Genomic DNA, 20,152 nt, shown 5'->3' on the forward strand with positions numbered 1-20,152 from the left:
AAGAAATGACTTAATTGCTTGTTTAATATTCTTTGTTATATAAGATTTATTATAAAACGTCTCGCGTTCTCACATGTAAGTCTAATTCATAGTTTATATCTTTATTATTAAAACATAAGAAAAACACTGGGGTTATCTACTAATATCACATAAACTATGGTGCAGGAGTTTAATAAGCCATTCAATGAAACAATCACACAATAATAGTGCAATAACAACGCAATGGGACATATTTATAAGCGTCATACAAACACAGCAAAAAGCTTGCTAATGTTATGGTTACGTTATCGGTGTGTTGATGTAAAAAAGATTTTTCTTTTAACTAAACTGTTTTATTTAGGTATGTGATTAATAGAATATCATATTCATGTATTCAATACTGAAAGAGTTGAACAAAACAATATTGTGCTCCCCAAAGGCTTGCATTATATTTTATTCAACTTCAACTCATTTAGCCACTCGATATCTCTCATTGTTAAAAACAGATTTATTACAATGTTAAAATAGTTCTTTAATTTTCACCCGTCACACTATTGAAAATTATTATATGTAATTAAAAAAAAGTTGGAACAAAGTACTTTTGTAACAATAATAACTATAAATGAATGACATTAAATTACTCGTGTATTGTGGTGCAACAAAAGTTAGACCTCTCAAATCCTTATAACCTTTTAAAACCTGAGAGTTGCTGTGAATGAAACAACTTATCTTTTGTAATTTTAATAGAGACTTAATTTTAGAGAAAAAAAAGTTTCTGAACATTTTCTGTTAAATATTTTTATAACAAGATCTTGCTTCTTTCAAGTTTGAAATTAATTTATTAATTCTTTCATGTATCACAAGTTTCAGCCATTAATCACTCTTACTTTTGCAAATGCATATATACTGAACCAAAAAAACTTTCCCAAAGTATGTGCCAGTTGTTCAAGGGTACCACTTAGATGTACACACTTATATACATGTAGTAGCTTGTAAAACTCGTTTTGTTTGCAAAATCGGTCAACTAATCCCTGTATAAAAGCCCAATATGTTTATTCAACGTAAAAATCGAGTTTCAAAAGGATTGAAAAACTGTACTAACATATCTACATTCAAACTTGGAGAAAGTTTCTTTTTTGTTTCAGTATATCATTTATATTACAGAACTATTTACTCTCTTGAATATAATCTATTGCTTATAAATTACATATAAAAAAAACAACTTATAACAGCTTAAAAAAGCAATATTTCACAGCTTAAAAAAGTTAAAAAAATTAATATTGAAAATGCTTTTAAGCTTAACAACTGATTCTAATACAAAGTTATGTTATAAAAACACAAAATAATACATGTATTATGTTCTTTAATGACACTGACAATGTGTCACTAAACATTTTGCCAGTTGCCTTACAGAACAGTACAGTACACAGTACCAGTATATATCTGCCTTTACATAGATATGTAAAGCATGAATAAGCAGTCGGAGTAAACTAAAGATAACATAATGACTTCTGTTCAAGTATCGGTACTAAAGATGACATAATGACTGTTCAAGTATCAGTAGATGTTCCAGGCAATGGTTGTGAGGCAACAGTAGGACTTGAAGCAGCACCTGTAGGTTCCTCAACTATTGTTTCATAACCAGATTTAGGTTTAGTCTCGTTATTTAAAGTTTCTCTCTGTGACTCTGTCATTGCTTCAATTGCACGATAAAAATCAGAGAAATCAACGTATGCTTCGACACGTCCATTCTCATCTAGGATTAGTTTTTCACGTTTATAAAAGCGACTAGGAAATCTAGTTTCCTCACTACTTTGTGTAGAGTTTGTTGTACTGTATGTCTCTGTACTGGCCTGAGAGTCTCGTGTTTGTTCACGATTTGTGTCAAGGAGACTACTTTCTCCCGGACTTCTAGACGGACTCGGATCTGAAGCAACTGGAGTAGTAGCCTCATCTTGAATACCTTCGTTTCCAAATGTCAAAGGAGTTGAATCTGGTATTGAGATAGATGGCGGTACAGCAGGGCGTGTAGATGGATAATAAGGCACTGATACAGGTAAAAACCGGCTACCACCAGTTGGTGTACCTATGGCATTTGGCAATATGTAATTAAAGTTCCTGACCAGCAGTGTAATATCCCCTCTTTTATGACACCTTGCTTTCACATCAGGTGTTCCCATCATGAAACTATCATGATGTATTCTAACAACTTTATCAACACAAGCTTGTGCCACACCATTCAGCGTGGACTGAACATTAAACTCTACTGCAACCATCTGGGCAACTTCAGTATTCACCCTGGCTGTTTCTGTAGCATCTTGTAGTGCATGATATAAACCATCTGACATGATCAACAAGAAACTGCTACAACTGTCTATAGGGTAACCATCTGATACATGGGGCTCTGCTATCACAGGTTCTCTCACTGCTTGGCTAAAATACACAAAATACATACAGAGTTAAACCTTTTGTATAATATTCTAAATAATTCATGGCTCAAAAAATATGGTATATAAATCAAAGTGCAGGATTGTACTCATTTTCTTTATATTTTCATTCGAATCATATCAGTAAAAATATAAAATTTTATAATAATAGAGGAATATCTTTAGCCAGTAAGCTTATTTAACTAACAGTAAGCTTATTTTAACTAATAAATCATTAATTGTAGTCTATTCAAAAAACAAGAATTTTTAACACTGGAATAACTGATATCTTATTACAAAAATTATTCAAACAATTTAATTTATTCTGAAACAATGTATTTTCATTATGAAATGATATTCCTACCTAAGTATATCAATATCTTTATATCCACCCTTTGTATGAAAGTCTCCTATACATCTTGTACAATCTGAGGTTCCAATTTTCCTCAACTGGAATAGTTTGTCAACATCAAGTCCTAGTGTACGAAGTCGTACTTGTTCCTGTTCAGAATCTATGGTGTGATCTACTGTAAGTTGTCGTACACTCATGATTCCACCAGCATCTGTTTGTACCAACAATGCTCTTGTGTCACCTGTAATATGGTTGATAAAAACAATTTTCCTTGTACTTGTATATCAATACAATGATATAACCACCTTACTGATATATAACAACCAAAACTTTGAAGAATTATTCTGATAGACAAACAAATACACCTTTGTGCTTGAATGTTAATACAATGATATAGCCACTTTACTGACATTATGAACCTATAGCAACCAAAACTTTGAAGAATTATTCACACACATAAAAATTCTATTCAAATTATAAAATAAAACCAAAAATCATCTTAAAATTCTTAAAGGAACTCCACTGAGGTTTGTAAGGCTAAAAATATAAAAATTTATTTTTTCATACAGATCAACATGAGCACTTAAAACAGAAATATAAATAAAATATTACTAGGAAATATACAACAAATGCATTGAAAATTGTATGTTTGTGCTACTCTCAGTCTGATTTGAGTGAAAAGCGTTTAAACGCTTTTCAATTTTGGGTCAATTTTCACTAATATAATAATTTTTCTGGAAAAACGGAGCGAGCTAATGTTCTAAAATTTTGCACATTAGTTATTTGTATAGATCTTCATTAAATGGAGTAATAATCTCAAAAAATTATTTCCAGTCCCGCCATGTCAAAAAAACCTCAGTGGAGTCCCTTTAATTACAACCTATGGATAAGGAAGTTGATATCTCAATCAAAATAGAATAAATATTTTTTTTTGTTTAAATAGACTAGACATTCTCATGTCATATATGCATTTTGGTTTTTAGTACTTCATAGCAATTTAGGACAATGAAATCACTAAGTATGAACTCACCAACATTGGCAACATAAAGTTTATTATTGTATATAAGCACGACTGTTCCAGTAGTACCACCAGAGATTTCCTTGTCAAGAGCATGAAGTTTACTGATAATGTCGGGATACTGCTGGCAAGCCTCATGGTAACTTATCCCCTGTATTATATAATTATTGTACAATTAAGTAAAAATATCAATGATGGAAAAGTTTTAGTTAAGTTTCATGTTATTTATTGAACAGAATACAAGGAGGGATGCTTCACGTTTCAGGTTCATGCTTCATGTTTCTCAAACTGTTTATGATAATTTTAATCCAAAACAAGTATGATTTTATCTCTTTGCAGAAAAATGATAAATATGTAAGTTTTTATTAATTCATCAATTATCAATGAAAAATAATTATTGAGGCTAGGCATTTTTAGGGATTCCACTTTTTTCTGTTGTTTGTTTTTTTGTAAAAAGACACTGCAACTTAGAATCTCATCATATTTAATTACTATTTTCCCATTTGATTAGTTATAACAATATCATTGTATGGCATCTGTTTTGTACATTCGTTACTCAAGCAAAGTAAACGTTATACTGACTTTGATCCCTTATCGATAAAATATGTAATTTAAGTATAATCTAACAATGAATCATACCTCAGGAAGCTGTAATTGTAATGTTGTCCTGGCAACCAACTGCTCATCTATTGATTCAAAAAAACTTTTCTCTACCTCAACAAATGCCTGAAATATGCATCATATTTATCATTTTACATATTGCACCTTTGCTATACAAAATTAGCCTAAATTTAGAAAGCTTGAATACTTTTATTTTTGACTTTCCTTTTAGCATAGTGAAAAACGAAAATAACTTGTCATAGCGCCAAAGAAATTGTCATTTGTGAGATAAAAAAGATTTATAAAATACAAGTTACCTGGTATAGCACTTCTTTAATTTCTTCATCTGTTGTTTTTCCTGATAGCTGACCTAATAACAGCTCGGCTGGCATCCTCTGAGCAGCAAAGTTGGAAGCACGAGATCCATCATGTCCATCAAATACACCATATAAACATACACCATCCTGACTGGAAAAGAGAAATGTAGATGCATCAATTACTAGATAACCACAAATAAATACAGATAGCCAAACTCTCCTGACAGTTTATTTTTTTTAAAAGGTATCTAAGATTACTCCACAGATTTCACTATTTCTTGTCAAATAATACCAAACCGGTTCCTGATAAATAAGTTCAACTGTGTAGTAACTGTATGATACATGCCATTAAATAATGCATAATATTTTGTGAAACAAAATATATGATAATGTATAAAAATGTTGACATAATTATGATACATTTGTATATGATTATATGTTACAGTGTTACCTGAAGTGGAAGTTTTTGTCCTCAAATTCATGTTCTTCTCTTCTATTGCCATCTTCTCTGTATATCTGATTAGTTGAGAAACCTACACCAGAATGATGGCACACTGGCAGATCATCTGTCCAGCATGGTGTTGGCTCTGCCTAAAAAAGAACAATTTATTCACAATGAATGATCTGATAGCATAAATAATTAAATAGCAAACAAAAACAACTTTCTGAGTGAAAATTTATTCGTAATTCTTGTGATTTTTTTTACTATAATTATGTTACTCAGAGAATGACATATTCAAATGGTATTCAAAATGATTTTTGTCTCCACATGTAACAAACCAATACAAAAGAATTACCAAACACACATATTTTCATGTCTAATAGTCTGATTGTCATGACTTATCACTGCGATCATTGGTAACAGCTACAATAATATGCATTTAACTTTAAATTATATGGATCTATGGCTACACCAATAGCTCAGATATAGCCTAGTTTAATGTTTCAGCCTGTAAAACTATACAAGGTAAAGGGTCAAAGTGACCCTTAATCAACTCAGAACAGGTCAGTCAGCTCAGCCTACTATTAAAAAGCTATCAAGTTCAACATATAGATTCTGTGCTTCGTCTGTAATTGTGTGAAACTTTGTGACGACTATTGTATTGATATGAAATATATTTGTTCCGTTAAACTGGCAATTTTATATAAAAATGTATGAAAGAAACATACCTTAGGTTACAACACATAGTGACAGACCCCACAGTAAATTTATGTTTACAAATACACATACATACATTTCATTACATTCCTTGATAAATCATAAATGTGTGATGTATATTATTTCATAAATACTGAATGAAAATAGTGATGTTTTTATTATCAGTAATATAAATATTGGCCAAGTTGACCCCTGCTGAGTATGTATCAGGCCAAACTAACACAAATTCCTATAGAAGGTATTAATTGTGACTTCAAACCACTTGGTATGTGCATGTGATGGAGAGGCCCAGAAGATTTGGAGCTTGGCCAGGCAGCTCCTTACCAAGGACACACTAGCAGGTAAATATCAAGTGCTGTTTCTGTACATAAAGGCAGATTCTAGGTCAAACTACTACCACAATGTGTTAGGGAGTTAAGATACTCTCACATTCTACAAACAGCTGCTTATGTCCTGACTAAAGTAGAGAGGAGTAGCCCTAATAGAGAAAGCAGTGACAACGAGGAAGGGCACTAGGGTGTTTGAGCACCAAGTTCATAGTGATGACTATAAAAGGTTGGCCCTTTGCGTTGCACCAAGAGCATTTATCAGGGGTAACCACAGATGTACAGCGTGAAGCAAGGTCAGGAACAAGTATGTATACTAGGATAAGATATATATAGATCTAGTATGTACAGATGACAAGGCTTCCACTAAGTTCCAAAATTTGGAAGTCAGAGACAACAAAATCTCTAAATTTGGAAGTCACACTATATAGATAAAGAAGAATAAGAATGACATTTGTAAGCCACAGGCCAAATTTCAGGAGTAAATGACTCCCAGACTTCCATTAACGAAAGCCCTGCAGATGACCAGTAAGCTGGATTTTTTTCTTTATCTGTAATATATCAATAATAATTATTTTTTAAATGATTTTATTCATATAAATATTTTTTGGCTTGCAGAGAGTTTGGTAGGTGGTAGCATGGAGCTAAATATAAGATGGAGAAGAGACTGTGACGTCACACAGTTAAAGTCAGTATCGGCGGAATTGTGTTCCCGCACGTTATCTTATGTCGTGAGATTTTGCGAGATTTGATGCATCCTGGGTTAAAGTAGCCAAAATACCGCCATATTGAATTCCCGGAGGTACATCAACAAAAAAGACTAAACATTTTTTACTTATATCAGAAGCAATAGTTATTTATTCTAAAACATACAAAACACACTTTTCCACACAAATATTTCTCCGAGGAAAATCCATGTCGGCAATGAAAGCAATAATTCACGGATTTAGCCAAGGCAATCGTTAAGATAGCGTGAAAATCAGAGAATAGCAGGAAAGCCCAATTATCACCGAAGCGCGCAAAGGATTGTGGGTCTGAATCAGACTCTCCTCTATTTTCGGAGTTTCCTATCCGTTGTTTATATATCTGTGGTGGTCGGTATATCTGGTTCCTGACATGGTTACGCAGCAAAATCCAGGTTTTAAAATCCTAACCCTATGCCATAACATTAACCTAAACCCAAGCAATAATCTGGATGATTTTGTAGAGAAACATAGATATTGGTGAAATAATATTGGGTAAAATCATATAATTTGGGGACAGATCCTAAAGTCTAGCCAAAATCAAGACCAATATTTCAATAAAATCTCTTTCAATAGAACAGAAAGAACCTGCAAGTCAAGTCTGTTTGGTGTATTGACGGATCCATTTGCCACTCTTCCTTTAGACATTATTCTAAGTGTTTATGTTTCTTGTTAAGTTATTTCTGCAGCAATTTTATTAAAAATATTTCTTCCTCCTATGGGCGCAGCCATTAATAAATCTGAGCATGCGCAATGAAATTTTAATAAATAAAACGAAAATAGCTATTTAAACGAAACGACTATTGTTCGTTACACAACTTATATTGGGCAGTGATATTAAAAAGGCGGACGATCACGTCACTTATGTTATCAGCAACACAAATTACTGTACTGATATTTCAAAGCATAAAGTGGAGATAACTACCTAAAGATATCTCTTAGACAGGATCGATTAAACCAAGACCCATGGACTATAAATCTATCTACCTATCTTCCATTAATGACAAACCCCTCACTCGAATGTAGACATGTCTAGGCATAAAATTCGCAACAAAGTTAAAAAGAGTTGTTTAAAAACAGGATAAAAGAAGAATATTAAACATGTTAAAATACAGGAGGCTGGAAAACTAGGGCGAGACATGTTCAATGCAAGCCATGGCTGCACTGGACTGCTCTGGGGTAGGGAGTAGCTAGGGCAACTGCAGGGGGTAGGTGGTCCAGTAGTTTACCGTCCTAGGAAAGAAGGAGAATTTATAATAGTCTAAAGTTGCTGTGAATAACCTATAATACAGGGGATAGCATCTATACGTTTGAGTTCCAATTTTCGAAACCTAAGGCAGTGAAGAATGTCTAGAGGTCCCGCCATAATCTAGCTTGATCCATTTGGCTGCTCTTCTTTGGACATTTTCAATTTGATCTTTTTGTATTTTGGTGTGGGGAGACCATACTTCGGAACCATATTCAAGCTGGGGTCTGACTAACGTCTGGTAAGCAATTGACTTCGTGGATTGGGATTTAACCTTTATGTTTCGGCTTAGGAATCCTAAGGTTTGGTTTGCTTTCTTGGATGTCCTGTTTATGTGGGCATCCATGTAAGTTTTTCTGATATATCTTTGTCTAGGTATTTAGCTAAGGTAACCGATTCTAATTTGACTCCATGAAGGTAGTATTGTGTGGGATATGATGTTTCCTTTTTGTTACGTGGATAATTTGACACTTGGAAGGGTTATACACAATGTATTCCATAGCCCAATCTAACTCCCACTTTTCTAACCGATTTAGGTTCCTCTTATATCATTAATTGGCCAAACTTCGATGATATCTATATCTACCATGGTGTAATGTCATAACCATTTGAATTTATCAGACTGAAGTCATTGCAATAATAGGAAATGCAAAAGGCGCCAATAAATTGAATTCCCTAAATTTAATATGTATATATCGAGTGTCTGAATACAAAATAATATATCTTTATTTCACACAAGAATTAATTTTTTCTTACAGATTTGCAAGAGTATGTTTAAGCTCATCCGGGCACATGGAATTTTTAAAAAAAAAATAGTTTTTATGACTGCATATTGGAAACAAATCTAAATATATCAAGTCGTAATTTTCATAGAGAAAAAGGAACAGTCTGTGTATGTTCTCGCATTAATATATTTGCTACTCTCTATATATCTATATAGCAACCTTTCACATAAACTCGAGCTAGATTACATAAATCACTTGTTAATGTTTATTACCCAATTAAAGAAACAAGTCATATAGCTAATAGTTTAATGTGACATGTAGCAAATTTTTACATAATGTGTTAAATTTTGTCACGTATATTTCGACTGTAAGTGTAAATATGCTCTTTTCTTTATTTTTTACATATGTTTAATGTTGATCTTTCTGACTCAAGCAATTAGTTAAAAAAAAACAACATAAAAACATGCATGTGATTTTCATGCAAATTTGAAACTCTGTCAAAACAAAATTATAAATGTATCAAAGTCAATTTGTTGTAGCACAAAATCTCAAAATTATTTTTTCCATATATTTACTTTGTTTATATTTGACGATGTTTTGAATTTTATTATATATTCCCACTCCCAGGCACTTACAAGTCTTAATGTAGCCTTACACTGTAATGCATTTTTTTTATGAAAAATTAACTTCAATACTGTATGAATTTGATAAAATGGTTAAAGTCATGTCTGATATTAACAAAAACTATCATCAAACTATCAAATAAATAAACAGATAAAGAATAAAGAAACAAACAAATAGGCAAACAAACAGGCAAACAAACAAACAATCTAAGAAACAAACAAACTAACTAATTAAGAAACAAACAAACTGACTTACTAACTAACTAACGAACGAACGAACGGACAGACGGACGGGCGGACGGACTGACTGACTGACTGACAGTTACCTCTCTTTTTAAGATTTTTAGGGAATATAAGTATCTTCGTTGCTTTTTTGTGCTTTTTTAGCTTTCGATACTTAACTCTTTTCGAATAAAAAAGCCTTTCGCTAATTAACCGGAAAAAAATAATAGCGAAAGAAAACAAACACATGTGGAATTGACACAAATTATTGAAAAATGGGAAAACTTGGCAAGCCGCAAAAGAGCAGAAAGCATAAGAAAATAAAGAAGACGTTTGATACACAGAAGGAAAAGTATGCAATTTTAAGCGACTAACAAGAACACGATATATCCAGTGATTAAAAACTTAATTCTTGAAAAAAAAATTAAAACTTTACAGAAGAGACTGAGAACTGCATATGTGGTGAACCCCTACAACATGGAAGTAAACTTAATTGACCAGACGCTATAGAATAGAATAGAATAGAATAATGTTTTATTACCAATCATGGGCCTTCTCAGGCATACAATTACATAAAATATCAGTACATTAAATGTACATAAACAAAACAATAATAAGATAACATAAGCTAATTCTGATTTGATAACACAATTAACAAAGGACTAGTAACTATATGCATTCAACAAAGGCATTTTAAATGACAACACAAAAGAAATAGAGTTTGTAAAAAACCTCAACAAATAACTAACCCACAATATCATATGCTTGTCTACATGGAAGCTAATCCTCTTCTGATCAGATGGTGACTATTTTTGTTACCAAACATCTCAGTTCTGAAGTTTCCTGCAGACTGGACTCTAGGGCCTTTTAAAACATATTTACCACTAAGGAGACAATAACTCATTACAACTAAGATGATTCCTAGATAATGAGGAGCTTACACCTTTAGGGTTTGTTCCCAAGGTTCCTTATTTTTAGCTCACCTGAGCATATGCTCAGGGTGAGCTATATATTAGGATCACTCTTCGTCCATCGTCCGTTGTCCGTTCACACTTTTAAAACGACATCTCCTCTGAAACCATAAGGCTGCATAATGAAACTTCACAGGGATGTTCCTTGTGTGAAGCCTTAACAAAGTTGTTCAAAGAATTCCATTCCATGCAGAACTCTGGTTGCCATGGCAACCAAAAGAAAAAACTTTAAATATCTTCTTCTAAAAATCCAAAAGAGCTAGAGCTTAGATATTTGACATGAAACATCTTCTAGTGAGTGTCTACCAAGTTTGTTCAAATAGAAGCCCTGGGGTCAAAATTGGCCCCGCCCCAGAGGGTCTTTGATTTTCCCTATATGCATATAGTAAAAACTTAAAAAATCTTCTTTTAAATAACCCAAAGAGCTAGAGCTAAGATATTTAGCATGAAACATCTTCTAATGGGTGTCTACCAAGTTTGTTCAAATAAAAGCCCTGGGGTCATACATAGAGTAAAAACTTAAAAATCTTCTTTTAAAGAATCCAAAGAGCTAGAGATAAGATATTTAGCATGAAACATGTTCTAATGGATGTCTACCAAGTTTGTTCTAATAAAAGCCCTTGGGTCAAAATTGGCCCTTTTGTGTGTATATCAGGGCTCGAATTTAACTTTTTTGGCCACTAGCATTTTTTTGCTAGTGGACAAATTTTTAACTAGCAAAAACTAGCACTTTTTACGACAATGATTTTTTAATTCCAAAATTGTTTAAAATTGTAATTTATTTGGACAAGTTCGAACTGCCCTGGGTACGAATCAGCAACGTAACTTTCTACTCAAAAACTTGATTTAGGGGACAGGGATTCTTATCAAATGTCAATCTACATGTAAAAAAAATAATAATGCAATATTGTCGCCATACCGACGATGTCTGGTCTGGATTATGCGCACAACAATCGGCGCAAAATATTTTGGCAACATTTCCATCGTCATCGAGTTCGTATGTAAGACTGACGTGCAGTTCTTTCTCCCAATTTTTAACCGTTTTAACTGAAGGCCTGATTGTCTTTCTTTTGATAAACTGTGAATCATCTTCTGCACTCAGAGTATTGTTATCGGAAGACACATTTGCTTCAGTAAGTGGGAAGAAGTTCGTTATTTTTCGTTTAGACATTTTATTCCGATCACGCTTGATTTACACGGACAAAAATGACATTTGGACTGGTTTTAAATTTGTGTACTTTTTTAAGCGAGGTTAAGGTATAGAAAATGTAAACAGGACAGCAAGTGCACGCATAGTTTATAACTCAGCTACCTGCAAATATTACGCCCCATTTATATTTCGGATTTTGCTGACAAGCGTATTCCGTTTTTTCTTCAACTCGCAAAAAATTGCGAGTAGTCATAAATCTAACTCGCAAAATCATTTTTCAACTAGCATTTTGCGAGTTTGTGAGTGTTAAATTCGAGCCCTGGTATATAGCAAAAACTTAAAAAATCTTTGAAAAAAAAACAAATAGCTAGAGATTAGATACTAAGCATGAAACATCTTCTTGTGAGTGTCTACAAAGTTTGTTCAAATAAAAGCCTGGGGTCAAAATTGGCCCCACCCCGGGGGTTATTTATTTTCCTTATAATTATATGTATAGCAAAAACTTAAAAAATCTTCTTTGAAAAAACTCAAATAGCTAGAGTTTAGATATTAAGCATGAAGCATCTTCTAGTGAGTGTCTACAATGTTTGTTCAAATAAAAGCCCTGGGGTCAAAATTGGCCCCGCTCTGGGGGACATTGATTTTCTTTATATGTGTATAGCAAAGACTTAAAAATCTTCTTTGAAAAAACCCGAATAGCTAGAGTTTAGATATTAAGCATGAAACATTTTCTAGTAAGTGTCAAATAAAAGCCCTGGGGTCAAAACTGGCCCTGCCCCAGGGGTGTCATTGTTTTTAACTATATGTTTAAAGAAAAAACTTTAAAAATCTTCTTTTGAAAAACCCAACGAGCTACATGTAGACCTTAGATGTTTAGCATGAAACATCTTTTAATGGTTGTCTACCAAGTTTGTTCAAATAAAAGCCCTGGGGTTTAAACTGGCTCTGCTTCAGGGGCCTATATACAGGTGAGCGACTTCAGGGCCATCATGGCACTCTTGTTTTACAATTAATTTAACTTATTTTACCATTAGTCTTTCAAAGATTATCATAATGTGCTTCTTTTATGAGTGTTTCAGGGTAAAAAACACTTTCCTGCAGCCACTCTTACCCCATCATTACTAACTGGTAATAATAAGAGGCTAAGTTCCTAATTAAGACTTATTCCGGCTACAAGTCATTTCCATCAAGTTGATTTCCTACATGTACATGGCACCTTGGATCCAAACACCTTGATTACAATCTGACTGTCCTAAGATTGATATCCTACATAATATTCAATCCAATTCTTTTTCTCCCTTGGGGATTTAAAGGACAACACAGAATAAACATGATTTCAACCCAACCTTGTTGTCTAAAACCACATACAAGCATTTTATAAACTTTTACAGCTACCCTTTCACCTTAACTTATTCAACCATGAAAGCCTTTTCAAACTTATTTTCAACTTCCACAATAGCCTCCAACTCAGTTTTCAAAGTCAAAGAAGAGTTATCTTGAGACAACCAACTTCACAACTATCAGCACTGACAGAAGAAAGTTTCTCATCTTCACACCTTTCAGTGTGATTGCTCCTGCCAAATATGGCCTCTAGTGAGGCTTCACCAAACCAAGTCTTTAGTTTATTGCATAAAGAAGTGTACAATTGCACTTCACCCTTATTATGTAAAATCACATAAGAATCTAAAGCTATGCCGTCTTAGATCCAGTTCATCCCCATTTGACCACTGTCACCTCTCAGCAAACCAGGAAATGACCATTGAAAATAGTTTTGAAGTTAAAAGTTTAAAAAATCTTCAAGAAATTCAATGTTAAGAAAACGCTAGCTTTTATTATATGTTATTGAAATTAAGATCCTCGTTCTTGGCTTTATTATTATTTTGAAAAAATCTTAATCAATAAAACAATTCTTGAAAAGTCTCAGAAAAAGCATACACCCATGTCAACAGGTTTATACATATTTTAACTATGTAATATCACTATTTCTTCTCTGTATGTATGTATCATGTTCTGAAAGTATTTTGATTTAATCTTGATATAAGGAATATTGTAAAGCTATTTATATAAATTTTACTTTTATGAATACAAAGTGCAGTTTTTTATGACCTTCTTATCAAACAAAATTTTTGTTAGGAATAAAGTATATAATATGTGTATTTTATATTGTTATAGAGATACAGACTTGGCAATTGGAGGTAAAAGGAATAAGCTCTATAATCTACCTGTAAATGATGAAGATCTAGATAGACAAGATATACCTAATAAGCTAAAAACAATCATGAAGAGTCGGTCTGACGTCCAAAATAGTGAACAAACAAGGAAGAAGAAAAATAAGAAAAAGAAATTCAAAAAAGCAGCAGGTACACTTAAGTTTGATGATTTGATTATATATTTGTTTACTGCATATAAAAGCTTTGAACTCTAATAGACATAATATGTAAATGCAACCATAAGTTAAGGGAGCAAAATCAGCCTGCTTTCCATTTAGCCTGATATTTGCTGCTCAATTTTTAGCTTGATTATTTGCAAAATAATCGAGCTAATGCAGTCACCCATTTGTCGGCGTCCCTGTGGTAAAGTTTTTGCGTGTAAGCTGGTATGTCAATAACCACTGAATGGAATGGATTGAAACTTCACACACCTGTTCTTTCTGATTATCTCACATGATTGGCACAAGTCCCACATGATTGGTACAAGTCCCATAACTCTGATTTGCTTTTTTGCATATTTATGTCCCTTTTTCAAATTAAAAATTCTTGGTTAAGTTTTTGCGTGTAAGCTGGTATCTCCATAACTACTGTAGGGAATGGATTGAAACTTCACACACTTGTTCTCTGTGATTATCTAACATGATTGGCATAACATGATCTTAATAACAAGCCTATGTACCTTTTTGGACAATTTTATGTATTCATGTAGGTAAGCCTTATTATACTCAATGAAACACCCTTGTGACAACTGTTTCGAATAGTCCAGCATCGCTGTCCTCTGACAGCTCTTGTTAAGCTCGTTATTCAAATTTCCTAATCTATTACTGTACACATTCAAACTTTAATGCTTGAGAAGTTCATTCCAGATATACAAATAGGGGTATATATTTTATAGACTTTAAATAAATTGTTCTTAATTTATGTATCACCACCAATCATTGGTCTGCTAGAAATATTTACATGTACCGGGTATCTGTTTTGCCTGCTGGCATTAAGTGATTGGCCAATGTAGTCTAATCAGACACTATACTGGTAGCCCAGTTTTGCATTTTGATGCTGAAATCCCTTTTAATACTGGAATCACTTTAACTTCAGACTTTTCAAAAATTAAAAGCAACTTGCGAATCACATTACATAAATTCAGCAATTTTAGTAAATGTTTCTGTAGGTTTTTGTTCTTTGTAATCTTAACATCTTTTCAGAGAATACATTCAAAATGGAGAGAGGTGTAACAAAGCCTATGGCACCAATACCAAGGTTTGTTCAAGGTAAACGTGAAAAAGATAGGGATTTCATACGGCGTGTAGAACTAGAAACACATAGAGTGATCATGAAACAACAGATGGAAGAAAAATATCAGGTCTGCTTTGTTTGTTTTTTTCTTTTAAGCAAACCTTAGTAAATAATACTCAGTTGTTATATAAGTTACTCTGATATAATATATAATCAGGTCACACAAGCTAAAAAGTGATTCTAAAAGTTAAGTCTTCAAAAACTAAGAAATTACAAGGTTTGGAGCATATTTCTTTTAGTTATTTTCAAATAAATACAAAATGTAGGTGCATTTGAGGCTCTTCCAAAATATTTTTAGCATTGATAAACATGCTTTCCTTAAATTAGTAAAGAAATAAGAGACAGACATATATGATAAAAGTACATGTTCTTGACATTGATCATTTGCCACTAAGTGCTGCTTGATTTATCCTAAGGCCCTACTCTTAGTGATATAGGCCTTTTTGTAAATGATAGAGATCTTTTGTGATCTTTCTATTTTACCTCTGATACTGCAGTAGAATTTTTAGCTGAATTAATTTTAAGTTATACAAAAATGTATCATATAATTATTCTTGTGATGTTTTTAAGATGGAGATTCCAGACAACAACAGTAATACAGCAGAATCTCAGGTCAGAAAGAAATCGAGTGAAAGAAAAAGAGAGTAAGTTACTTGCTTTTTTGTAGACTTACTGGGGGGGGGGGGGGGGGGGGGGGGGGGGGGGGGGGGGGGGGGCATCAGTCAGAATGTCTGTTTCCTTTTTAACTGTTTCTAAATTTACATGAATATTTCATCAGATATTGCTTTTGTGTAATAATTTGATGACTTAATAATATTGATTAAAAAAAAATATTAACTAACAGGATGATAGGATGATATTTGATGTGTGATTTCTTTACAGGGCTGGTGTAGTGGTATTAATGATTTTTTACCAGTCTTTGAATGCTAGGGACAATATTTGAATGCTAGGGACAATATTTGAATGCTAGGGACAATATTTGAATGCTAGAGGCAATATTTGAATACTAGGGACAATATTTGAATGCTAGGGACAATATTTGAATGTTAGGGACAATATTTGAATGCTAGGGACAGTCTTTGAATGTAAGGGACAGTCTTTGAATGCTAGGGACAGTCTTTGAATGCTAGGGACAGTCTTTGCATCTCTATTGCATGCAGTCTGAGCAGACTTTACACTTTTAGTGGATTGATTTTTACAGGAAAGACAAAGAAAGGAAAAAGAAAAAGGTACAGATGGTAAAGGAAAAGAAACAAGAAAAATTCATGGACTTTTCTGCATTCAAAGGTATATTTAATTCAGGAGAAAGTTTGCCACAAGGCAATGCCCAAACTGATGGGTAATGTTTGAATCTGATATATAAAGTATTGTGTGTGAATTAACATTGTTAAAATAATATTTTGATTTATCAAAATATAGGACAGAAATATTACATGTACCTGTTTTATGAAGTTATCTTGAATATTCTATAACATATGTTTAACTTTAAACATAGACTGTTTTCAACCACAGTTAATTATAGCTTGGCTAAAGAATTCTACTCTAGTCGTCATTGGAGTATGCATTTACATAATACTTGCACAAACATCTTTATTTTTCCTTGGGCCATATAACAAGACCCCGTAACATGGGCATGGACATTTACTGAATGATTATCCTTTGTAAAATTAGAATATTTCTGGTTAAGGTTTACAGTTCTATCTTTTTCATTTTAAATTCTTGATGCATATTTTCAGGGTCATAATTATATGTCACTGACCATGGCTCTTAACTTACAAAGTTTTCAGCTCTTGTTTATATTCATTAATTGATTACTTTATTACAATTTAGACTATTTTGTTTAAAACCATTTTGTTGGTGATTTTTATGTACTTTATATATATTGTGTATTACAATAGATGAGGTTGCATTTGGTGAGGTTGCCATGGCTCCCCCATCTCTAACAGCTAAACCAAGAAAAGCAGATGTTGACAATGACAAACCACGGGTAAGTAAAATGAAGAGAAAATCTGTATTCCAAAGAAAATGTTTTCATTTTGTTTCACACAAATCTTCGTAAGAATAAGTATGGTGACTTAGTGGTAAAGTTTTTAAAAGTTATGAGAAAAATTTCAGGGCAAATAAACATGGTTGTCTGTCCTTCTTGATATCTTTTTCATGAGTTTGAATAGCATGTGGATGCCATTTGTTCTGATGCATTTGCATTATTGTGTTACAAATTTAAAAAATAAAAAAAGATTCCTAAAAGTTCTGAAGTCCCAAAGCCAATTATGGATTGTTCCAATATCATTACATGTATACAAATTTATGGGTGTAATGGTTAAAATATGACTGTATCCACTTTCTTGAAAATAAAAAAAAAGTTGATCTTGCTGGCATAATCAGGTATGATGATTACTTGTTTACAGTAAACGTATCATAATATTTTTTTAAGTTTATTACTTTTTGAAACCCAAAATATTTAAACAAATTTTTGTTTTACAGCCTGGAAAACGTTCACTTCTTCTTAAAGACATGATGGAGAAAGGTGATGACAATTCTAAAGAGAAGTCGGACAGTGTAATTAAGATCCGACCTAAATCTCAGGCACAGAGGCAAGCTGGGCAGACATTGAAAAGAAAATATCTATCACCATGTCAGAAACAAATTACAGACTTTGAAAGACAAAAAGCTATTGATTTGTACAGAAAAATGAAAGATAAGAAAATAAAGCAGCCTAGGTGATACTGTGCAATAACTTGTTTTCAACTAAGTCCATGAAATTTTGATGTAAAATTGATTGTGAAACAAATTTGAAAAATAAATTCTATTATACATGACAACATGTAGATTTAGAAAAAATAATGAACTTGGCAGTAATAGAAAAGCTTCTTGGAAATTATCTTACTCTTTCGTATGCCCATATTATTCATAGAACGTATATACAATGAACAAAAATATCTAATCAACAAATCCCAAGTACTACAAAAATTGTATTTTGATTAACCTGTGTTCTTGTCCCAGTCTTGCTGAACATTTTTCTCAAACATTTGACATTTTGCGCCCATTTGGGTTCGCTGTTTCTAAATTAAGTGTTCAAATGGCCTCATTCACAAAAATTAACATAAACATTTACATGCATTTTCAACAAAAGAAATGAGATTTTGTAATGATTCTTGGAGAATGAAATTTTTATAATAGCGGTTTGGAAGTCTGAAGTCTAAAGTATATTTTTTGTAGTTTTGAGAATTATGTCGCAGACAAAGTTCAAAATGTGATAATTCCAAACTTAGGCAAGGCAGAGTTACTGTTCTTTGCACTGCACTTCTACTCAATGAGATCAAACTACCGACTTGCGTGTGACAAGTCGTCTCAATATGGTGGTCATTTCTGTGAAATAGATGTAAAATCCGACCCACAATAACAAAATTATGGGTCGGAATGATTTCCTGCAAGGTCATGCTGTGACCTTGCCCTTCAAGGTAGCAACCCTACTGTGCGCGTGACACGTGTCTCAATATGGTGATCATTTCTGTGAAATAGTTGTAGAATCCGACTTCAAATAACGAAGTTATGGGCCGGACATGATTTTGCTGCAAGGTCATGCTGTGACCTTGACGTTCAAGGTAGCGACCCAAATGTTGCACTCGACACATCGTCTTAATATGGTGATTATTATTGTGAAATAGTTGTAAAATCCGTCTTCAAATAATGAAGTAATGGGCCAGACACAATTTTGCTGCAAGGTCATGCTGTGACCTTAACCTAAGGTAGCGACCCAAATGTTGCGCTCGACACATCATCACCATATTGTGATTATTTATGTGAAATAGTTGTAAAATCCGACTTCAAATAATGAAGTAATGGGCCGCACACAATTTTGCTGCAAGGTCATGCTGTGACCTTGACCTTCACGGTAGGGACCCAAATGTTGCGAGCGACACATCGTCTCAATATGGTGATCATTTCTGTGAAAAAGTGAAAAAAAATCTGACTTCAAATAACAAAGTTATGGGCCGGACACAATTTTGCTGCAAGGTCATGCTGTGACCCTGACCTTCAAGGTAGCTCCCCAAATGTTGCGGGCAACACGTCCGACTACGGTGATCATGTTGCGAGCGACACATCGTCTCAATATGGTGATCATTTATGTGAAATAGTTGTAAAATCCGACTTCAAATAACAAAGTTATAGGCCGGACACGATTTTACTGCAAGGTCATGCTGTGACCTTGACTTTCAAAGTAGCGACCCAAATTGCACGCGACACGTTGTTTCAATATGGTGATCATTTCTGTAAAATAGTTGTAAAATCCAACTTCAAATAATGAGGTCATGGGCCGGACACGAAGGTCATCCTGTGACCTTGACCTTCAAGGTTGCGACCCAAATGTTGCAGGCAACACGTCTTGAATATGGTGATCATTTCTGTGAAATAGTTGTAAAATCAGACTTCAAATAACGAAGTTATGGACCGGATATGATTTTGTCCTGCTACAGTGATAAGATTTTGCTGCAAGGTCATGCTTAACCTTCAAGGCAGCGACCAAAATGTTTCGCACAATACGTCGTCTCAATATGGTGATCATTTCTGTGAAATAGTTTATAAATCCGACCTTAAATGATAAAAATAATTTGGGATGTAGGTAGGTACGGACGGACGGACATACTCACAAAATGGACTTATGTGACTTTTCCTTTGATCTTTTGTATTTATCATGCAAATTAGTTTAAAAATGTCTACAAGGTTTATATTTACACATTTGTATTATTTTGTTATTTTGTTGTTAATGCTCATTTGTTTGTGAAATTTT

The 20,152-nt window shown here is 33.3% G+C and overlaps 2 protein-coding genes across 2 annotated transcripts; one reads left to right on the forward strand and one right to left on the reverse strand.

Moving 5' to 3' along the window:
• On the reverse strand, positions 1 to 7,669 carry LOC132720201 (TGF-beta-activated kinase 1 and MAP3K7-binding protein 1-like). Its single transcript, XM_060704262.1, has 7 exons — positions 7,509 to 7,669; positions 5,144 to 5,283; positions 4,693 to 4,843; positions 4,415 to 4,501; positions 3,788 to 3,926; positions 2,770 to 2,998; positions 1 to 2,412 (listed from the first exon to the last, which is right to left on the reverse strand). Exons 1-7 carry the CDS (start codon positions 7,566 to 7,568, stop codon positions 1,530 to 1,532), a joined length of 1,689 nt encoding a protein of 562 aa, XP_060560245.1. The 5' UTR covers positions 7,569 to 7,669; the 3' UTR covers positions 1 to 1,529.
• Positions 7,670 to 9,928: 2,259 nt separating this feature from the next.
• LOC132720202 (coiled-coil domain-containing protein 137-like) lies at positions 9,929 to 18,230 on the forward strand. The gene is made up of 7 exons (XM_060704263.1): positions 9,929 to 10,088; positions 14,030 to 14,217; positions 15,270 to 15,427; positions 15,931 to 16,004; positions 16,562 to 16,647; positions 17,259 to 17,347; positions 17,845 to 18,230. Exons 1-7 carry the CDS (start codon positions 10,012 to 10,014, stop codon positions 18,082 to 18,084), a joined length of 912 nt encoding a protein of 303 aa, XP_060560246.1. The 5' UTR covers positions 9,929 to 10,011; the 3' UTR covers positions 18,085 to 18,230.
• Positions 18,231 to 20,152: the final 1,922 nt, after the last annotated feature.

Source organism: Ruditapes philippinarum, unplaced genomic scaffold, assembly GCF_026571515.1.
Source record: "Ruditapes philippinarum isolate M1 unplaced genomic scaffold, ASM2657151v2 ctg812_1_1_1_1, whole genome shotgun sequence".
NCBI classification, from domain to species: Eukaryota; Metazoa; Mollusca; class Bivalvia; order Venerida; family Veneridae; genus Ruditapes; species Ruditapes philippinarum.

Coding starts and splice junctions, on each gene's coding strand:
- LOC132720201 (XM_060704262.1), bottom strand. CDS start 7,568: ATGTCTAAAGGAAGAGTGGCAAATGGATCCGTCAATACACCAAACAGA. Junction 2,999..3,787: donor ACTTTATGTTGCCAATGTTG/GTGAGTTCATAC, acceptor ACCATATTACAG/GTGACACAAGAGCATTGTTG. Junction 2,413..2,769: donor AAAGATATTGATATACTTAG/GTAGGAATATCA, acceptor TGTGTATTTTAG/CCAAGCAGTGAGAGAACCTG.
- LOC132720202 (XM_060704263.1), top strand. CDS start 10,012: ATGGGAAAACTTGGCAAGCCGCAAAAGAGCAGAAAGCATAAGAAAATA. Junction 15,428..15,930: donor AGATGGAAGAAAAATATCAG/GTCTGCTTTGTT, acceptor GATGTTTTTAAG/ATGGAGATTCCAGACAACAA. Junction 16,005..16,561: donor TCGAGTGAAAGAAAAAGAGA/GTAAGTTACTTG, acceptor TGATTTTTACAG/GAAAGACAAAGAAAGGAAAA.